Below are 20642 nucleotides of genomic sequence, written 5' to 3' on the forward strand. Positions count from 1 at the left end.
ATTGCTGAAAAAGTAATCGATTAAAAGCCTTTAACTTAAAATAATAAGAAAGCTGAGGAGTAAACTTCTCAAACAGATAATACCATACTTCAAAAATTGACAAAAATTGACACGTTGACGTGCAAGTAACTTACTTGAAAAGAGCGATGAGAAGGTTGACAAGCAAGAGGTTGGTGAATAACAAATAAATGACCATGATCACCGCAACCATTGCTTCGTGGTATGAATGGTACTTCGGCGTGCCAAACATCGTCGTGTTGGCTATAGATATGAAATAAATAGGGATACTCATATGGAGCTGATCTATAGGTCCGACAGATGGAATAAACCACGTGCATATTTTCATCACTTTTGACCAAATGATGTCTGGACAAGATAGGAAAAATTAGTTTAAGCTCTGTCTTATTGCAAGGGTTTAAAGGGAAGACCTGATCAAGTAATAAGCACAAACTGCTGATATAAACAAAGTAAGTATAGTAGTAGTAGTAATAGTACTATGTAGTAGTATAATTTGATGATTCAAAAGTCCTTTTCTTACTTAAAAGTCAGGTTGATAATTTTTTGATTGAGGTCTGAATCACTATGAAAAAATATTGAGTCTGCAAAAAAACATTGTAATTTTGAAACTCAAAGCAGAAACTTAAAATCATTGCTTGCTCACTGTTAAGAATCACTGATCTCCAACTTCTTGACCGGATCAGGCTTCCTATACAAAGAAGTGAGTCCAATTAAAGGGCTGACTAGTCCGCCATCAAAATAGAATACAGCTATTTTGATTGTCAACAGCAAGATTCGAATGTTTTGAAATTCGATGGCTCGAAAATCTAGTGTAAAACAGAAAACGACATGGCTGACTATTCATGATATGCACCACTGCAATGTCTTCTGACATTACATCACGGAACCAACAGCTGATTGGTCGTAAGTGACGTAAAATCAGTCAATACGTCACTTTCAACCAATCAGCTATGAATAGTCGACTTTTTTCTGAACACACTTTCACGGGAGATCTGTAAGCAGTTTAGCCTATCTAGTGTGTAAAGGAATATGATATTTGTGTTAAGAATGCATGTATATCAAATCCTCCTTTATTAGAAATCAAACTGGTTCAATTTATTGAACTCAAAGTACAGCAACTTAAAACCGCGAATCAAATTATCCTTGAATATTGAAGATGATAAAGTCAAAGAGAAAAACTCACCATCAAACAGTAAGAATCTTATAGAATTTTTCATATTTTGTTATTTTTTCAAAACATGAAATGCAATGATCAAAATAACAACACTCTTTAAAACTAACTAAGGGCCAAAATATTGGGAATATTTGATATTAGCCTTATAGCTTGGTTTTCACCGTCTAACACATGTGAGGTTAGTCAGTGATCCAAAAATAACCTTCATTTTATTAGTTTTTTATTCCAGGAAAAAATCCATAGGTTTCTATACTAAAATGTTTTTTTTTCAGAAAGCAAGCCAAAATTTCAATTCGGAACACCTGAAAAGCAGAAATCACCATCCGCCAACACTGGGAAATCACCACCTGTCAATACTGATGATAGTTTCGAGATCGTTTTGGATGACGAGCAAGGGTATTACCTGATGGGACCAGAAACATCTGATTGCCAGACTTATGTGTTGTCAGTTGCTATCAATGGAGTTAAAAATCTTGTCAGTGTAAGGTTTCTAATCTTATGAAAAAACACCCGCTTTATTGACTTCTGTCATTCATTGCATTCTATATATCAAGCCTTATATTTCATTCAAATAATGCCTAGGACTAACACTACGATTCCTTGGTAATACGGAATAACACGAAATTAAGATTTTGTTTTTGATAAATATCAAAAAAGTTACTGTAACATACAAAGGTCAAAATCTTTCATTTTCTTATTTCGAAACATGTCGTCGCATCAAAATAAGAAAGCCTTAAGTCCATTTTTTCAAAAATTGAGTTATGACCATACCGATGCTTTACACCCCATTTTTTATCGAATTTTTGGCTTAAATCCATCAAAAACCAACCTAAAGTGGCCTAATTTTAAGTTTTTTGAAAAATAAGAATTTTTATTTTTGAAATTTTCTCAAGTTAAGAAAGTCTTAAGTCCATTGTCATTTTAGTTGGACTTTAGGACCTTTTAGATTAAGGTTTTAGTTAAAGAGTTCAAAAAAGTTAAGAAAGTTTTAAAGCAAGAAAGTTAGTCCCTTGGAGTTAAGACACTTTTTCACTGGAAATTTTTCAAATTTTCAGTTTTAATCAAGGAAATTTACATAGAAAAAAAGGTTTAAGTCCATTCTCGAAAAACATGCTATGAAGAAGCATTCATATCTCCGCAATGGTATAAGTGACAATGTTGATACTTTAGAATTTGAAAGATCTTTCTTCATTTATATTCATATCAAAAAAGCAGCTAGCTAGCCCAACATGGTCAAAAATGGCAGCCATTTCAAACCTTTAAACTTGATTTTCTCAAAACTACAAAAATGGACTTAAGGCTTTCTTATTTCGATGCGACGATGTATGTTTTCTTTATAAGAACATCGTATATTTATTGAAGCATTTTTTGATGCTCTTAACTTTTTGTGTTAAAAAGAATATAATTCAAAATATTCATAATTTCATCATTCATTAATTTCGCCAGAATATTTTTGTGCCATTTCTTAAGAAATTGGGTGTTTGCGAGTTCATAAAGTTTAGAAGAAAATGCTTAAACTTGTTGTTTTGGTCATCGAAACCTTCTGATGTTCTTATATAATTTATTCTTATAAAGAACGTGTCCAGATTGATTTAGAATAAACGTATCGCACTTTTTCCTTTTTAGCTTATACCATCGACGTCGGCCATTAGTTCTGAGAATGGATTCTATTTCTATTATTCACTTCTTGATAATGACGTCACTAACGAAACGTTCTATGAGTTGATGACACCTTCTATTCCTACAGAAAGAGCGAGTGTTCGTATTTCCACAACTTTTCGAAGATTGGATGTTTATCTTAAACGAAAACAAACACTAAAGGTAATTAGAGAAATATTCAATCACTTCTTCCATACATTAACAAGCTCTACGGGAGTATATTACATAAAGAGCACTTTTGATTGTGCAGAGAATCACTTTGTAAATAATTAAAATGCTTGTTTTACTATTGTTCGTCATAAAGTTAAGCGTGGAATTGATTTATAACATTGGTCCATAAGTTGACATAATTGAATATGGTATATTCCTCATGTATTATGGTCAAAAAAATTCTAACATTCAGGTTTAATATTGTTGGTCAATATTTCTAAATTCCACGAAACAAGAATATTCTCATGATTTAAAAAATCACCTATAGAATTGGTGTTTTTGGGGCAAAATAAGCAATATTGTAAACAAAAATTCCTAATTCCGCGAAAATTTCTTAAGTATTTGGTAGTAAGTTTTTGCTTATTTTCAGGTTTTCTTTTGTTGCGGAGACGATACGTTAGGAGAGGCATGGATCCCTCTTGATAAATTAAGTGACACAAATAATAACAATCTCTTACCCTCTATGACCAATGGCATGTTCCCATTGCGCAGTTCAAAGAATGATCATCGGTCATTGGCGTGCGTGGGCGTCAGTGTGGTCCTGAGGCGTGAAGATCAACCGGCACCCGTTGTTGCGACGGACCCAGGGTTGAGCCCGGTTGAAAAGTTGGCTGATAAAAAGGTTTGAAAGTTATTCATTACGAATCTGTCTAGCGTAATACTAGACGTCGTCGCGTTGCGAACGTATGGTAAGAGCGTTGCTTGCGTATAAAAACCTCTCTTATACAAAGGTGGGCTATACAGTGTGCCGCAAAAAATATGGACAAATTTCTTTATGGAGCAAAATCGGCATATATTAGAAATCACTATTTAATTTATGGGTTGATAAAATTTTTACAAATTGTATTTACAGTAGGGAATATGGGTAATTAACCGAATCAGTAAAGAAATTGTTTACGAACTAAAAGTTACATCATAGTAGGGCTTAGCTTCCAAGTATGATGTAAAAATCGCAACCCCTATATTTTTTAGACCTACCCCGGTGGAGGTCCTTTATAAATTATAACCTGTGTCCTTCTGTCCGTCCGTCCGTCCGTCTGATGCAAGCTTTACTTGGCAAGTTTTACTGTGTTAGTCCTCTTTGAGATTGAGATTGTCCTTGTTTCATGTAGAAGAATGGTCAATATTTTCATAATGATAAAAAGGCCAATCTCAAAAGCAGAACAGAATTGCAAGATTTCAAATCTTCCAAGACACTTATTTTGAAATTAAACCTTTAGTCGTGTAGACGACGATATTTAGTAAACTGAATTCAAGATCTGAATGTTTTATTTCGTTCTTAGGCCGTATCACCAGACACCATTACACCCACCGCCTCTCCACGTTTGGTGCACTCACCGCCACCACCGTCTTCCCCGCCCCAACAGCGAACGCCAAAGAAAAATCAAAATCAAAATTCCAGAGTAAAAACAAGGGTATTCAAATTGTTATTGTTTTAACACAGGTTATCATACTTTAATAAGATGAATTTTCAAGAATAAGCTCTTTTCGAATTTTTGGACTTGATGCTTTTTTTAAGAATGGTGTTTTTTCCAATTCATTGTGAATATTCTTAATTTTTGGGGAAGAAAATTGCTCCTGAAATATTCTTACGGTATTAAATTGTAATACATATGTAATACATATCTGAAGAAGAGATTTTGCACTTTTGTAGACTCTTTTAGCATTGCTGGGGAGTATCTCATTGGTAATTTGATGATAAAATGCTCTAAAAATGGCATTCTTAGGTTCAGTTGTCAGATTCCATGATGGTGATATTCTTACCATATTGTTAACTTTTTGGCCAATTTCTTCATAAAATATTCTTATGAAGTATATTGGTGGGGGCGTACGAGGTTTTGAATTACCGCCATCCCGGCCATTTTTTTGAAAATCACCGTTATCCCGTCCAAATTTTTCGAAAATACCGGTCCCGCTGTTTTTCCCATAAAATTCTAAGGACTAGAAGTCAAAAATTCGGCAAAATGGAATAGAATGTGTATGAGGTCGATCACTATTTTTGTATTTTGTTTCGATTGCAAAATTTCAGCCTAATCAGACAATTTTAGAAGTTTCTAGTCTGCCTCAAAGTTTAGCCTCGTTTTGAGGCTAAAACTTGTGACCACGCCCAAAGAAATCAAAACTTTAAAAAAATGAAAAAAACCACAGATATCTGTAAAGCCGGAAGGGCTAGATCTGCGGCCTGGATCAAAAAAGTGAAGCTCATTCTTGTTTGTCTCATCCTTGTTTGGGCTTTGGTAGGATTTCCTACCAAAGTCACCTGACTAAAATCATGCAATTTCACTGGTTTGAGAGATGCAAAATAGCGTTTGCCGCCTACTATTCTTGATCTCGCACTCCGAGAACAATGAAAATGCTAGATCTATCACCTAGAAATTCAATCAAGTCACAAAATCGTGCTTCATTTTTTTTGCTGGATAAAGGTTAAAGCTGCTAGCCCTTTGGGCTATGATAAATCATTGAATAAAAGAAACACCCCAGGGATTTGCCCAAGGAACAAGAACAAGCGTGCAAAATTTCAGCCGACAATTCGACCATTTTTGTAGACTCCAGCCTACCCCAAAGTTTCGAGGTGACAGATAGGACAAGCTGATCGAATTCGAAAAAAAACATTCAAAAATTCGAATCTTTGTCTGGTTTATCCTAGGCTACGGTCATATCTCCTGCGCTCCGGACGTAAAATTTCTTCTCTTCGAAGAGAAGCTCAAGTGCAACAAAGGAGATATGACGTAGCCTAGTTTCTCCGCGAACAAAACATTTTCATAGGAACCGGGCTTTATAAAGCCCCGTGAACATCTGCATTAACGTTTCAAATAAGGTTTTTTATGAAATGTAAGATCCTTATTTTTTTGGGTGTTTTTCGCGTTTTTTCACCTTTGCTGACTCCTGTGACAAGCTTTTTTATAGTCCGAAAATTTTATGTACACCGTCTACGTATGGCTTTTACCGAAATACCGTTGTTCTTTATAAGAATTACCTCATCCCAGACGAAAAATCAGGTGTTTTACCGTCACCGTGGCTCTTGCAAAATACCGTTTCCCGAACACTTTTTATCGTTTTTACCGCTTCCCGGCCCTAAATTAGGCCTTATCCCGAATACCGCCAGATCGTACGCCCCCCACTATATTCTTATAATAAAAGAAAAAGCGTGTAAATGTATTAATTCCACTCTAGCAATCACCAGAGAAGTCGAAGAATAGAAAAGAGAGGAAAGAGCATCATTTTGTGTGCTCTGTTGATTTGAGAAGTATTGGACATATGGACATCCCTCAACCAGTACACTGTTTTTGCCGGTGAGTTCCGCCCTGATTTGTGCCAAAGTTCCTTTTTTCTTTGTCTCTTCTTTAAAATATCCAGCTAAAACCTCAAAATCATGTTCTCTCAGGTCCCGAATAAACGGTTATTAATTTTCGGACCCCTCCCCCTTTTATCAGATTTTAAAAGATTTTATTCAGGACCTTGGAGTATCGGTCATATCTCTCGATATAGTCATCCTAATGTCTTCATATTTGCAATAGTTTTACCCTTGCTCACTCATGGGATATACGTCCACATTTTATAGCGAACAGATTATAATCCAATAGCGAGCTGTATTTTCACTTTTGAGAACAACACCCAGTTTTATCCCACAAAATCGAGAACAGTAAAAGTGCTGATTTACCGTCGTTCTCATTCGATCAGGATCTAAACAAATCATCAAGCTAACCATCTCCGCAGAATAAATACATACATAAACATTTTAATGTTTCTCTTTGTTTCAGATACTCGTACCCATTCTTCGGAAGCTCGTCACCAGTCCTCACCAACCCACCTGTATATCTTCAACGTAATTGTGAAGTTGTTTTACCGCAATCTTTCTGTCAATTCGAATTCGCATCTCACATGGAAACTGTACAAAGCACATTAGCAAGGTAACTGCAATAAATTTCATAATATTTGAGAAAAAAGGAAAATTCCTACGAAATCTTATAACCACAAACGATTTGGAAGTCCTCTAGATTAGGTTGGAAGGGTAGAGTTTTAACTCTGAGTTTTAACGCTAGACTTAAGAGCTTAGGATCTCGTGATTCTAATCCAAATTGAAATACTCGAATAAATTTATCATCTCGCCCGAACTTTAAATTGCTAGAAACGAGGAACGAACCAAAATTCTCAATATATTTTGACTGAGAATGTACAGTGGAGTTTCTTTAACTCGAACCTTTGTAACTTTAGTGTCTCCTCTAACTCGAACAAATTTTCTCTTCCCTTTTGTTAACAATGTCACATAAAATGCGTTGTATATAACCATAATTCAAACAAATTTGCGTTCGCTGTGCGTGTTATCCAGACTCCAAACCTGATTCTTTCTTAAATAATTCGAGGGAAGCCTTTTATTTTCTGATTTTTAAGTTTTCAGCTCTTCGATTTGATATTTGCGAGTCCAGACTCTAAGTAGAAGTAAATATGAGAAAAAATAGTTTGTTATACTTAGAGCGAAAGATGATTTATTTATAATTCTCTGATAAAAATTACTCCACCCAACGACCTTCGATTTTGAAACTCTGACAAAAACGTAACCAAAGGCTCTTCCATAGCTCAGGAAAAATAGAGTAAACCACCTGGATGGGAAAAAATAATTTCACACCTTTGAACTTAAGTTATTTTCCCACCCAGGGGGTTTTTTTTGCACGTTCAAAAGGTGTGAAATGTGCTTTTCCTACCCAGGTGATCTGCTTATTTTTTCATGTGTACACGTTTTTTTTATAGAACATCCTAAATTTTTGAAGCCTTCGGATGTTCTTAACTTTTTGAGTTTTAAGCCTAAAAATGTTCTTAAAAACATGTTCTTTATTTTCGCCATTTTTTGAGTGTTTTTCCATTTTCTAAAGAAATTGAGTGTTCTAGTGCCTTCAAAGCCTTAAAATGTTCTTAACTTGTTCTAACAATTTGGCCCTCGAAGCCTTATTTTCTTACATAGTTTGTTCTTATAAAAAAAACGTGTACCTTATTTGTACCGTTTTTGTGTAGAGTGCCATTAGTCATCGAAGTGTGGAGTAGAAGCCAAAATCACAAAGATGAGCTCATTGGTATTTGTCATGTACAACTGTCTAACATTTTCGCATCGTCAAATTTTCAGGTATGTTGTCGGTAAAAAGTAATAGCTTTGTTTTATTTCAAAAGGTATTTTCAGAAATGAAAATTTGACCGAAAGTTTGATTTTCAGGTGGGCCTAATGCCTCAGTTTTTCTCCAAATACCTTCACATTTTATACCAATCGACGCAAAATTCACGTAGATTTCAACGATACAAAAGTTTCTGCAACACAAGTTGTGGCCTTTAGAAATACTACCGGTGTTTCGACCCATGTACTACGAGTATACTCGTAGCTGGCAGCAAACTTGTTAAAACCATGAACATATAAGCGACTGGACATCCATCTCCTTTGTATTTTTGAAGATAACACTGCTAGCTTCGTTGCCGCCTCGTTAAAATCATCAAATGAAACAATAAATTCTGATGGTATACCTCTTGGGAATACCTTGCTAACAACGTCAAAATTTCGACAAAAGTCTCTGTTGTTCTACTTTTCTCAAGTCTTTTATCTATATCATAACAAAGATAACAGAGGCAAAATCATCGTCAGCTTGTCAAAACTCCGACTAATATTTCCAAATTTTGACTTAAAAGTGTCTAATAATTTTAGAGAGTGTCACATTCTAATTTCGATATTCTTATGACACAGGCTCTCAACTTTGGCAAGCTATTTTTTTCAAGTCATAAAAAAAATTATTGGAGTGACAAAAGGGATTCAAAAGTATACACGCAGTTGAAATTCTGCATTTCAGAGTTGAAAATGTTGATAAAATATATTGCAAACTCGTGAAAAAAAAAAGTAAATAATTTTTTTGTGCATTAGGAGTAATGTTCAAGCTCTATCAATCATTTTACCTAAACAATTCAAAGAAAGAAAATTACGACGGAATATTGTCGGATTTTTTATACCAATTTTGAAATACAGGCGGCAACGAAGCTCGCTTCAAAGAGACAATAAAAGATAGATGTCCAGTCGTTTATATGTTCATGTTAAAACCAAACAATTGTCTTTTTATCTGTCCAAGTCAAGTAGATTTTTTCCCAACAAAACATGTTCTTGTATTTACATTTTTGTAGGAGCGATCCGGACCAGTGGTTTGCAGTGAAAAAGTCCCCATCGTCAGCAGTAATAGGTACATCTTGTTTTCAACTCAAATAGTTAGAGTAAAATTAATCTCATAACAGATCGTCCGTTATCCTCACACCATGTTCTGCTTTAAAGGGGTGTGGCGAAGTAGTATAAGAATCTACTCTGAGTTTACAGTAGAGTTAGTGTTATGTGACGCCCGTCCGTTTCAGCTTGATCCTTTTTCTGACATATTACTTTTTTATTAGTATCTTTTTTATGATGACTGGCTTCTCCTTACAGTGGATGCTTTGTTCTATATTAGACGGTTCTATATTAGTAGTCTCGCAAGAACCGTCTTACGCTGTAGTTTATACTGCCTGTCAGCTTGTGAGATACTGACACACAGTTTTATGGATCAAGTGTGTTAATATGGCGTGAACAAGACCAGAGCACTCTCACTTTATTCAAGGTGCGTTGGAATCGATACCTGACACAGTCACCGACAGTCTCCTTGAGTATCTGTCTACACAATTTCCCTCACATAGCTTGGGTTTTGCCCATGCGAATCATGCATTATTCCTTTGTAAGAAACTATTTTGTTTCATTTTCATTCATAGACCCGGCCTAAAGATGGGTGTTATTCACGTGGTGTTTAGTTTTGAAGATAGAGGAGAAATCAATAACATCAAATTCTCGCCGCGACGAGATCAGGTAAAGTAATACTCTTTCTATACCAGAACATTTTTGGCAAAACATGTGCTTAGGATTTTAAGAATTGCATAAGACAAGGCTTTTTTCAGGCTCCTTTTAAGGCTACAACTACAACAAAAAAGGAACATTTTAAGAACATTCCAGCCTGAAATCATAATAAATAACAACCGGCTTTTCGGTAAAAACTTACTTACATATACTCTCATCGCATTTTGTGAATCTCATGTATTTTCCTACTTTTCGCTAGTCATGTTAGATACTTTGATGTACGTTGTTAACACAAAATCCCAAGACATTCTTGCTCGTTTGACCTGAATGGAATTTTTTTTGCCAATTGAAAATATAAAATAAAAAAACCACGGGACAGCAGTGAACCTCTTGAATATCCTCCTTCAGTCCTGAATAACTATGCATTTTAAGAAGGGTATATTATTTTCTCTCTGTCCAAGACCGACCTATATCTAAATTGCCTTTGTTATTCAAAGACTTCACAATCAACAGACGATACACCATCATACAATCCACCCGCACCGCCCGCCAATCAACGTCAACACCAAGAAGATGAGGGGCGGAGGGCGAAGGAATACGAAGTAGCAATGGCGTTAGAATTGTGGCGGCAGCAACAAGAAGAACATTTTTTGAATCAGGTGAATTATTCAACACCTCCAACGTTCCTTGATCGATTTTTTTCTAATAAGGAAATGACTTAATATTTGCTTTCGTGAGATTGTCAAGACTTTTAGCTGAAATCTCAAAGTTGTCTTTTAAGGTTTCTCTTTTTGGGCCACATGAAGGAAAATTTTCGAGGATTGTCTCTCTGAGGGTTTTTTCTTTTTTGTATTAGCGAGTTTATGTATTCGAGATAAATCGATGGAGACGGTATAAAACACAGTTGATATATCGCAAAAATCGCCGTCCAATTTGCTCAAAGACGGTAAAAACACCAAAATACCGTCGTCTGTTAAGGTGAGCGAAGGCGATATAGATCCATACCTCAATTATCGACTTTGTTTTGCGTCGACTTCACTTATCGTCGCCCTTGATATCCTCCGATACATAAACTCGCTATTGTCTCTGTAAGTATGTCTTTTTTGCAAAAATTCAGTCTCCATAAGGGTGTCTTTTTCACAAAAATTCAGTCCCTGTAAGGGTTGGTTTCTAGAGGTCCGATATCCGCACATACCAGACATTCTTTAACCCAAGTAACCCCCCCCCCCTTGACAATGAAGCTAATTAAATAGGGGTGGAATGCTTGGGATCCATCAACAAAAAAGGAAATTATACCGTTAAACCATATCTTTCTTTTACCAGTTGAAAGCGAGAGAAAAAGAACGAATGAAAGCGTTGGCCGATGAATGGAAACAAAGAGATCTGGAGAGAGAGAAACTTTTGGCGCGAAAAATTCAAGAATTTAACCTGTTGGAAAATACCTTGAAAACTGTAAGTTGCGTTTAATCGTCCAAATGAAATAATCAGTTGAAATATTTTTTAAGATAACATAAAATTTGGGAGTTAAGCAGGAGGAAGAAGAAGGCTCAACATTTTAAGCAACTGGGTTTTTGATTCTAATTTCGTCATCCTTATTTAGAGATAGGAATAATTGGAAGGTCGGAATCGCTGATTGAAACTAATTTTCTTTGCTTAGCAAATAGTCGAGGAGTCCATCAGTGATTCTGACCAATCTCTAAAGAGGGATGTTGAGATTAGATTTCTTTCATTTCTTTCTCTGAATAGGTTGATTTTCGATTTATGGCTCGGTCATACTCTGTTTCTTCGCAATCTTTTACCCTCGGTATATATGTCCGACCCCATTTCATTCCAGGCAGCTTGAAAATATCTTAATTTTTCTGCACATTTTAGTCTTTAAGTGAGCTTCAATTGAAACAACGGCAAGTGAACGAGGAAGAGCAGCTGTTAGAGAAGAAGAAAGCTCACCTAGCGGACGAATTTGACCGAAAGGTGTGCGAGATGAGAGAAGCTTCAAAGCGGCTCAAAGAAGAATACCAACATCAACTTCAAATCGAGAAAAATAAACAGAAAGAAGTTGAAGAGAGGTAAGCTACTAGTCTAAATACATCTGGTGTGATTTGTAGAATATTGTTGTTTTGTCGAAATATCTTTACACTATCTTAAAATAAAACTTTCAATTTCCGGAACCCTGTTTTTGCTAGACTAGCAAGCGTCTGTCTTTCCTTGGACACGGGAACGCGGGAATAGTGCTTATAATAAAGAGTTCTTATGAAAAATAGAAATTGCCGCGGGAGATTGGATTGGAAAGACAGACTAGTTCCAAGTGGCGCAAAACGGGATTTTGCTTCAATCTAATCTCAGGCAACGTTCCCTCGAAAAAGAGGGAAGATAAAATGAATGGACACGGCTTATTTTTTCTTCTATTCTCATCGCAATATTTGAGTTTCTCGGAGTTATGGATGAGAAAAAAGATATAAACACAAAAACAGAAAAACGTGGCGAGGACTTCGGAGCGGACTTTTTTGCTAGAGAAATTTTTTAATGCTTTTAAATGTTTATAAACACAGATTTAACCTGTCTTGGCATTCTCTATCTGTGATACTTTTTCCATACATTGTTTCTGGCTTGGTTGGGACGTTGATTTATTCACAAAAACAAACAAACTCGTATCTGCATATACTTTCACTTTTTCATGTGATTGTTGTGATTGAAAGATTTTTTGATTATGCATGGTTATAAACATTCATGACATCTTTTAACACTGGGATCTTTGAAATTTTGTCAGCTTGGTACGTTGGTAAATCTATAGTACAAGTGCAATATTTATGACATTATGACACAGCTGAGATTCCATGACTGCATGCAGAATACTATTTGCAGGGAATGTTCAATATGTTAATATGCTCACATTCATTGGGTAACAGATCACTGCTTTTTTCTATGGGTACAAGTTAAACCTGATAACCTTATCCCAGAGAATGTAACTCCGAAATGGCTGCAGAAATCCTCAAAAATTAAGATGGAAAGTATGGTATTTATATAACATTTTTGGTGGTGCAATATGGTGTGGAAATGATGAAAAGTGAAGTGATAATTTGGAATTTAAAATTGAATGCTTCTTTTTACGTGGAAACAATATTCTGACAAGCTGACCACTGAGACACATCTTGGTTCTATTTGTGAATGAAAATAACAACATTTTACATTGAGATGACTGGTTTCCTGGGCTTTCGGATGCCCGTCGTTTAGATGGATTTCACTACCTTTGACTCTAAATGGTAGATGTACGAGGATGTTTTGGGTTTTCACTACTGGCAGACTTCCAGGGGGAGCACTTAGGCAAAATTAAGTACGGGGACATGCCGTTGACCAGGGTCCCTTTTTCAGACTCTTGAAATATCTGATATGGTCCCAAAATTTTATAATTTTCAAGATGTAGACAATTTTTAGGGTGGAAATTTAAAAATATTTGAATTTTTCGTCTACTTTAAGTCACTTTTGCCAATTTACAGGGTTAAAGTGGGAAAATATTTTGATTTTTTTCGATCGAATCATTTTTAGTTCTGAAAGGGTCCCAAATTTACCAAACATTCATATCTCACAGGGTCCACTTTTCAAACTCCAGCGTGGCACGTCCCGGTTATTCGCCAAGGTTCCCCGGCAGACTTCTACCTTGTAATTTTGTGTTGTCCCCTGGTGTTGTTGAACAAGTTCAGACTGAAATTTATACGTGAAAGTCTTTCAAACCTACAGTTTGAAAATTTTCGATTGGATTTTTGCCAATTTAAAAAAATCTACTTGGATTTGGAAGTAATTTTATGTAGGTACTTTATATAATTGTTATAGCAAAATTGAAGGTCGATATGAACAAATACATATAATTTTATGTTTTGTAAAAGTTGTTGCTTTTTTGAAAACATTTTTCTTTTTGGCTTCTACAAAAAAAAAGTTTTCTTATACCTGCAGTGGCCTGATCTTTTATATTTTTGATGCCGTTTTTCTAAAAAATGTTCATCTTTTTCATTTGAAAAAGATTTTTCCCCTTATATGAATATTTTTGTTTTGGGGTACCTAGCTGGTAGGTACAGTCCAGTTCATATTCTTTTCATTCACAAAAATATCATACTTTTTGTGAATAGTTTTAACTCCTTGTCTTGTTGTTGGTATCTTATTAGTGCATTTATGCATGAATTATGGAAGAAAGAACTTTAAATTTTTTCAAAAAAAAGCTTCTAAATTGACTGATATTCCATTGTACATTGTACTCACCTTCTTTTATAATACATTAAAATCAAAAAATAATGAGGATGTGAGTTTGTTTTGATTTGAGTGAATTGAATTTAGTTTAAAAAAAAAATAATAATAATAATAATAAAGCATAAAAAGCACAGAGTTTTGTCTTACTTTTTTATTCCAATCCGCGAGAGTGAGTGCGCTGTTTTTAGTGAGCACTCCGTCGCGGTATAAAAAGCACTCCACCGTTTATTTAGTAAATAGCGCATTTTGGAACTAGTCGTTGTATTCAGTGAACATATAGAAAAATAGATCCTATTGCAAGTTTAATCTGCAGCGAAATACAACGACGTGGTTTACTAGTCTATGTTTTTGCTAATGGGATTGACCAAGATAAATATTGTACTAACATACTCTCGGGTACCTAATAGCCGCCGCCCCCCCCCCCCCCCCCCCCCCCCCCCGCTTATTCATTTTTGGGAAAATGTTTTTGAAAGTTCCCTTTTTTGTCTTAATTCTGCTGTATTAGCCTCCTTTTCAAACATTTTCCACCCAGGACATTTTTATTCCAACCCTCCCCCCCCCCCCCCCCCCGCTTATTAAATTTTAAAATTTTTTCCAACCCCCTGCTTATTCCAACCCCCCCCCCCCGGCTATTAGGTACCCGAGAGTATGCAACGATACTAAGGCAGATTTACCATTTTCCAATACGAGGGAGGGGGGTAGAAAAAAGTTTGATATCAGACTATTAAAGGATTGCTGTGGACTTTTCGTTTAACAGCGCAAAATAATCATCAAAGTCGGTACATCAAAGCTCGACCCTGTAAATTTATCGTTTATTTAGATATCAGCGTATGGTGGAGCATTCTCAAGAGCTCGAACGGAAAGTTAAAGAAAAAGACAACGAAATTTATGCGCTCAAAGAGAGTCTCGTTAAACGACCTGAAGTCAAAATGCAATCAGACATGAATATATTACTCATTGAAAAGGTTGGTTGATGCATTAATCTGAACTATAGAAATACGCTAATCTGGAAGTCTTCTTTGTCTTTGTTATGATTACGTGTACTTTACCATGGAGAGCTTGTAGGGTTCGAAATACCGTTTCCCGGAATCCCGAAAATCGAAAATAAAACTACACCGTCACACCGGTTTATAGAGGTTAAAAAATACCGTAAAACTGACAAAAACAAGGTTAATCGCCATGACCGTCTGATTTTAAAATACTGTTTTCCTGTCTCTTTTTTCGTCAAATCACGTAATAATGTACTAAGATAGGGCCAATCCCGTCACACCGTAAAAGTACAACCCCCCCCCCCCTTTTCCAGGAATGGGAATGTTCAAACTTTAACAAACTTTGGTTAGCTTAGACGCATAAAAATAATCAATACTTATTTTGCTTTGCTTGTGAGTGGAATTTTTCAACCAATAGGAGTTCACCCCTATTTTCGTACAAATTAAATGAAAATTAATTACTGAATCTCAATCCTTCTCAGTCCTTCTCGAGTATATGTTTATATTCAACTAAATACTCGTAATTTGGACCAAAGTTAAAAGTTTTGGCTAAAAATTAGAAGTAATTTCTCACATGGTCATGAAACCGCCAAAAAGGGGACAAAATTTTCGAAATTCATCTCACAGGATTGATTTTCGAACCTTTGCTCGGACATGTCCGTTACCTCGCAAACCAAGTACTTCCGCCTCGACCACCCCGGGGGCCGTTAGCCATTAAATGTCTTTTAAAAAACTAATTTCTCTGATTAGAACGAGTTAGAACGCAAGATTGAAGCTGTAACAAAATCTAAGATTCACTATAAGCAACAATGGGGACGAGCACTTCGCGAGTTAGCTCGAATCAAAACGAACGAACAAGAAGAAGCGAAAAGTCGTTTGAAGAAACAACAACAAGAATTAGATCATATGAAATTGAGATATCTTGCGGCTGAAGAAAAACAGGTCAGTGATATAGGAGTCCATAGAGTTTTTTCCTGTTTTGTTAAGTTACTTAATTTCCGCCATTCCATTATGAAAGCAAACGTTCGATTTGCGTATGGTATCGCCTCTACAGATTCGAACGTTTGTTTCCATAATGGCGGAAGTTACGTAACTTAACTAAAAAATAAAAAAATAAAAAAACCTCTATAAAGATTCCGTGGGAAATATTTCTCTGTCCACTATTTCTCTCAGCTTGAACCACAAGTGATTTTGTGGTTCAGAAATGGTGGCTTGATGGATCTGGCCAGGAAGGATGCAGTCGGCAGTGCTGATGAGTCTCAATAGCTTGAAATTCGTTGTATTTGTTTGCAATAAATCAAGACCGAAGTCAAGAAAACGAGTCTAGCATGCTAAACGACTAATCCACACATTGTAAAAAATAAGCAACAAGTAATGGATGGGACAAATTGAAGTTAATGCAAACTGATATTAAATATTATCCCATAGCTATTGTCTTATTATCATCTAACACCAATATTACTGTATTACACGGATTATAAACGTCTGCAGTCTTCGCAACAACGACAACAACTATAAGTTTGTTTATCTGTTTTCAGATGATGCAAACGGAGAAAGAAGAACTGGATCAAGTCAAAGATGAAATCAACAAAAGGTTTGTTTAAATGTGTCAACCATTAGAGCGGCGCGGACTGGTAATAGAGAGTTTCCGAAATCACATCGAGAACGGCGACTGCGACGTGAGAATCGTCTTCCCCGTCGTCGTTGCCGTCAGCAGTCTTTTACATTCCGATTTCGCTTTCTTTTCTCACACACCGTAAAGTATAATTCATTTCTCATAATAACAAAATATCTATTCTGTAGCGATAGGTTTCTTCGGAGGTTCACGCATGCGCATAAGTATCAAAACAAACATTAAAGTTGCCGTCGCCGTTCTCGTTGTGATTTCGGAAACTCTCTAATGATTTTACAAGGAACGACGTCTAAACTCTTTTACTTTGAGAATATCAATGCATCAACTTCAGACATTTTGACGTCATTCCTTCCTGGCAAACTTGAGCCCAGTCTCCTCACACGTTAAAGGTTGATAGGTGTAGATTTGACTTTAATGCAATGCTGTGAACAAAGAGAAAATGAGTAAATTGAAAAGTTTTATGAGTTCAGAAATAAAACACTCTTGCGCTTTTGTGTCTCTTTCCTTGATACTTGCGTATTAGTGTTAGTAGGGGGGGGGTAGATATATGCAATCGATCGACACTCAAATCTGATAGATGGTATTAGATAAAATGATGCACGAATATAAAAATCACCTGCAAGAAAAAGAGTCAACCGACAAACAAACAGATGAACAAACACGAACGGACGAAAGCAAAGATTTTCAAATGTGATGAAGAGCGAACGAGCGAGACCTCAAAGTGTAACTTACAGCTTAGAGAGAGAGAAAAAAAATGAATCAAAATGAATGAAAAATGATGTTTCTTTAGATTAACAGATCTACAAACGAATTACGAACAACAAATGAGCGCTGCTACCGATCAAAATCACCAACAAGAACTCATCGAAAACGATCATGGTGACCGCGTTGCTAAGTTACTCGAAGAACGAGATACACTTCTACATACGGGGGTTTACACTAATGATGATCCTGTTATAAGCGAACTAGACAAAGAGATACGTTTAATGATAGCAGATAAAAATACTTGAATACAAAGTTCTATTCATGAACAGTATTGAACTTTTTATGATTAACAATCATTTTCAATTTCAATTTTCAAATTCATGATATTCACGATGTCATCTTTTATACGGATGTACCCAAACATTACACACAAATTATACAAATTTATACAAATTTTGGCAATTTCCAGAAGGGAACTAAATATTTCCAACCAGGAATTTTTGTGACTTAAAAAGGTTTGTCCGACCCCCTGTATGGATATTCAATGGGCCAGTCCAATGAATCCTAACCTATTGAGTTTCAAGCCCGAAGAGCTAGAGGCGAGACTCCTGGATGGGAAATGAAACCACTTATTTTCCATCCAGAACGCCCGCGCGTTCAATGTCCAAACCTCAAGCGCCCAAAGTTTTGAGTATTTCCGTATAAAAACATATCATGAATATCAAGAAGTACTAGCCAGGAAACGTCTAGAAATAATTTAGTATATCAAATCTTATATTTATTCATTTATTTCAAATTTTTATAATTTATTTATTGAAAATATAGTGTTTTGTAATAACTTCAATTTAATAAGTTACCAATAATTTCAGTTGAAGTTGAAATATTGTTCATGATTTATAAATTTGTTTGGTATTTACTAAAGCTTTGTACCATAGGTACTGTTAACAATCCAAAATCTTTCTCAACAATCAAACATACCATGCCGATTCGCAAAAGTGCGGTAAAGCCTGTTTGAGAAAGACAAAACTAAGTTGACGCCTTATCCGCGAAAGCGATCTTGCAGAGTCTTTTTTAGCCGGCCAGCTTGGTTCGTTTCAAATTATTTTGAAATTTTAATTTTCAGCGGAAATGTTTTCATTAGATTGTTTAGCCAACTTTTGGGTTGTTAAACAAGCGTAGCGAGATACCCTGCAAAATTTATGAGGGAGTGCAGACGTTCATGACATACTATCTTTTGATAAAACAAAGACAATAATTACAGTGTCGTAAAAATCGCTCTCATCTATAAATTTTGCCGGGTACCTCGCTACGCCTATATGGTATTACCATAAGTTCCGCTTTGTATGGACTAAAACTTTGTGTCTGCTCCTTCTGTCTCTGCACCCGTGAACTTTGATGTTAGATTTTGAGTTGAGATCTTTCGGCTAGTCAGAGAATCTTCCACACTACTCACAGTTGATTGTCTTGGTCGATAACTTGTCCCTCTGTAAGTACTGGCGTATGTTATTTTTCGACCCAGAAATTTTCTTTTCATGGTGTTCTTAATAGATTGACTGAAAAATATGTAGAACAATGCATCGGTTGTGAAATATAAACATACTGAGAGTTCTAGTAATGGTTCTGACCAGTCTGGTAAAGTTTGATTCGTTTCATGAAAAATGATTAAAATGATATCAACGCTTATCCAAAAGACAACGAACGATAAAACGATGAGTTTTGGTGCTAGAGTTGCTCTCTGCATCCTATTTTTATATCTCGCCGATTCGCTACCAAATAATTTTTTGCTCCTTTTCCCAACCGTGTGTACAATAAAACTGTATGAAGCTATAAAGGTAATCAAGACAAGGCCGTCCATGATTGGCCAGAAATATAGTGTGGTTGTCTCGATTAACTGTGGTCTCGATGGCTGCGTAAAAACAAACGTCAAAATTATTATAATGGACACCAAAATATTGAAAAGAAAAACAGCATTAGTTACACGGTTAACTTTCTTTGCTTCATATTTTATACTCAAGTATACAAACATAGCTCGGTCAATCGTCATTTCCATAAGGATCAACAACATTTGCATATAAACAAAACCGTTTCGTGCCATCCCTAGATACAATACAAACTCATGGTAATCTTTAGCTACTTGACTGATAATCGAAGTTAAGCAAGCCAGAATCTCAACAACACTCAACCATAGTAGATATCGTCCTTGTATCTTTTGCCAATGTTTTGTATAGGGTACAACAAGGAGCAAATATATTCCAATGGAGTGAACTAAGATTGGTATAATATGAAACGTATAAAACAATGCTAATTGCCAGATAGGTGCCATCTTGTTTTTTATGTTTTGTAATTGTCTTTTAATTTGCTTGTTAAAGCCAGGAAGTGTTGATAGAGTTACAATGGTTTTAGAATTTGCTTACATCTTATACAGCTCTGGGCACTAGATTTAGATTAGCTTGCTGTTATTTAATTTTTAAGAGCTAAAGAAGATAGGGATAAGGATTAAGCCTATTTTAATTAAAACCTCTATAATTGAATGATTTTGATAGTAAAAATTACACATTACACTTGTTAATGATATTAATTGGATCATTTTGGAAATTTGCCTTCTGAACATTATGATTTTAGAGCCCCCGGACAACAGAACCAATCCCTCGAACAAGCATCAGTTGACTCCCCGGACATTCAAAATTACACCCAGACAGAACAAATGTACCCCAAACAGAGCAAGTTTACCCCCCCCCCCTGACAAGGCAAATTTTGTACATTGAAGGAGGAAAATTTGGCGGATTAAGTTTCCGCCAAATTTCTAAATTCCGACGACCGCCAAATTTAACTTATATAACGTACCGCCAAATTTCGTCCTATTTTAGGCTCCAAAATTGGGGTTTCGACGATTTTCCTATCGTTTTTGACCCATAATATCCTACAACCACCAAATTAAATTTTTTCAGCCATCCGCCAAATTAAATTCCGTCTGAAAAAACTTTTTCAGCCATCCGTCAAACTAAATTCCCGCCAAAATTTTTTCTTTTAATGTAGATTTTCACTCACCCCCCCCCCCCATGTACGAACATTTTTGGGAAGAGACCAATGAAACAAAGATGCCAGTGTTATCCATGTTGCTTGGAAAGTATATGCGACCAATTCCCAACCCTTTCGCATTATATCTACATA

At 35.8% G+C, this 20642-nt stretch overlaps 1 protein-coding gene across 1 annotated transcript; it reads left to right on the top strand.

Annotated features, from left to right (window-relative positions):
- Window positions 1-448: 448 nt before the first annotated feature.
- On the top strand, window positions 449-17874 carry LOC136803151 (centrosomal protein of 120 kDa-like). The gene is made up of 18 exons (XM_067059899.1): window positions 449-467; window positions 1096-1210; window positions 1465-1673; window positions 2819-3013; window positions 3432-3683; window positions 4345-4476; window positions 6236-6354; window positions 6823-6972; window positions 8072-8180; window positions 9215-9270; window positions 9824-9917; window positions 10403-10564; window positions 11229-11357; window positions 11778-11971; window positions 14965-15109; window positions 15884-16075; window positions 16672-16727; window positions 17557-17874. The coding sequence occupies exons 3-18, from the start codon at window positions 1599-1601 to the stop codon at window positions 17774-17776; spliced, it is 2280 nt and encodes a 759-aa protein (XP_066916000.1). The 5' UTR covers window positions 449-467; window positions 1096-1210; window positions 1465-1598; the 3' UTR covers window positions 17777-17874.
- The last annotated feature ends 2768 nt before the right edge of the window (window positions 17875-20642 follow it).

This window comes from Clytia hemisphaerica, unplaced genomic scaffold, assembly GCF_902728285.1.
Source record: "Clytia hemisphaerica strain Z4C2 unplaced genomic scaffold, Clytia hemisphaerica genome assembly, whole genome shotgun sequence".
Taxonomy (NCBI): domain Eukaryota; kingdom Metazoa; phylum Cnidaria; class Hydrozoa; order Leptothecata; family Clytiidae; genus Clytia; species Clytia hemisphaerica.

What these genes read in the sequence shown, in the direction of transcription:
- LOC136803151 (XM_067059899.1), top strand. Translation starts at nt 1,599, where the DNA reads ATGGGACCAGAAACATCTGATTGCCAGACTTATGTGTTGTCAGTTGCT. An exon ending in GTACAAAGCACATTAGCAAG is followed by an intron (nt 6,973 to 8,071) that starts GTAACTGCAATA and finishes GTTTTTGTGTAG; the next exon opens with AGTGCCATTAGTCATCGAAG. An exon ending in CAGAAAGAAGTTGAAGAGAG is followed by an intron (nt 11,972 to 14,964) that starts GTAAGCTACTAG and finishes TCGTTTATTTAG; the next exon opens with ATATCAGCGTATGGTGGAGC.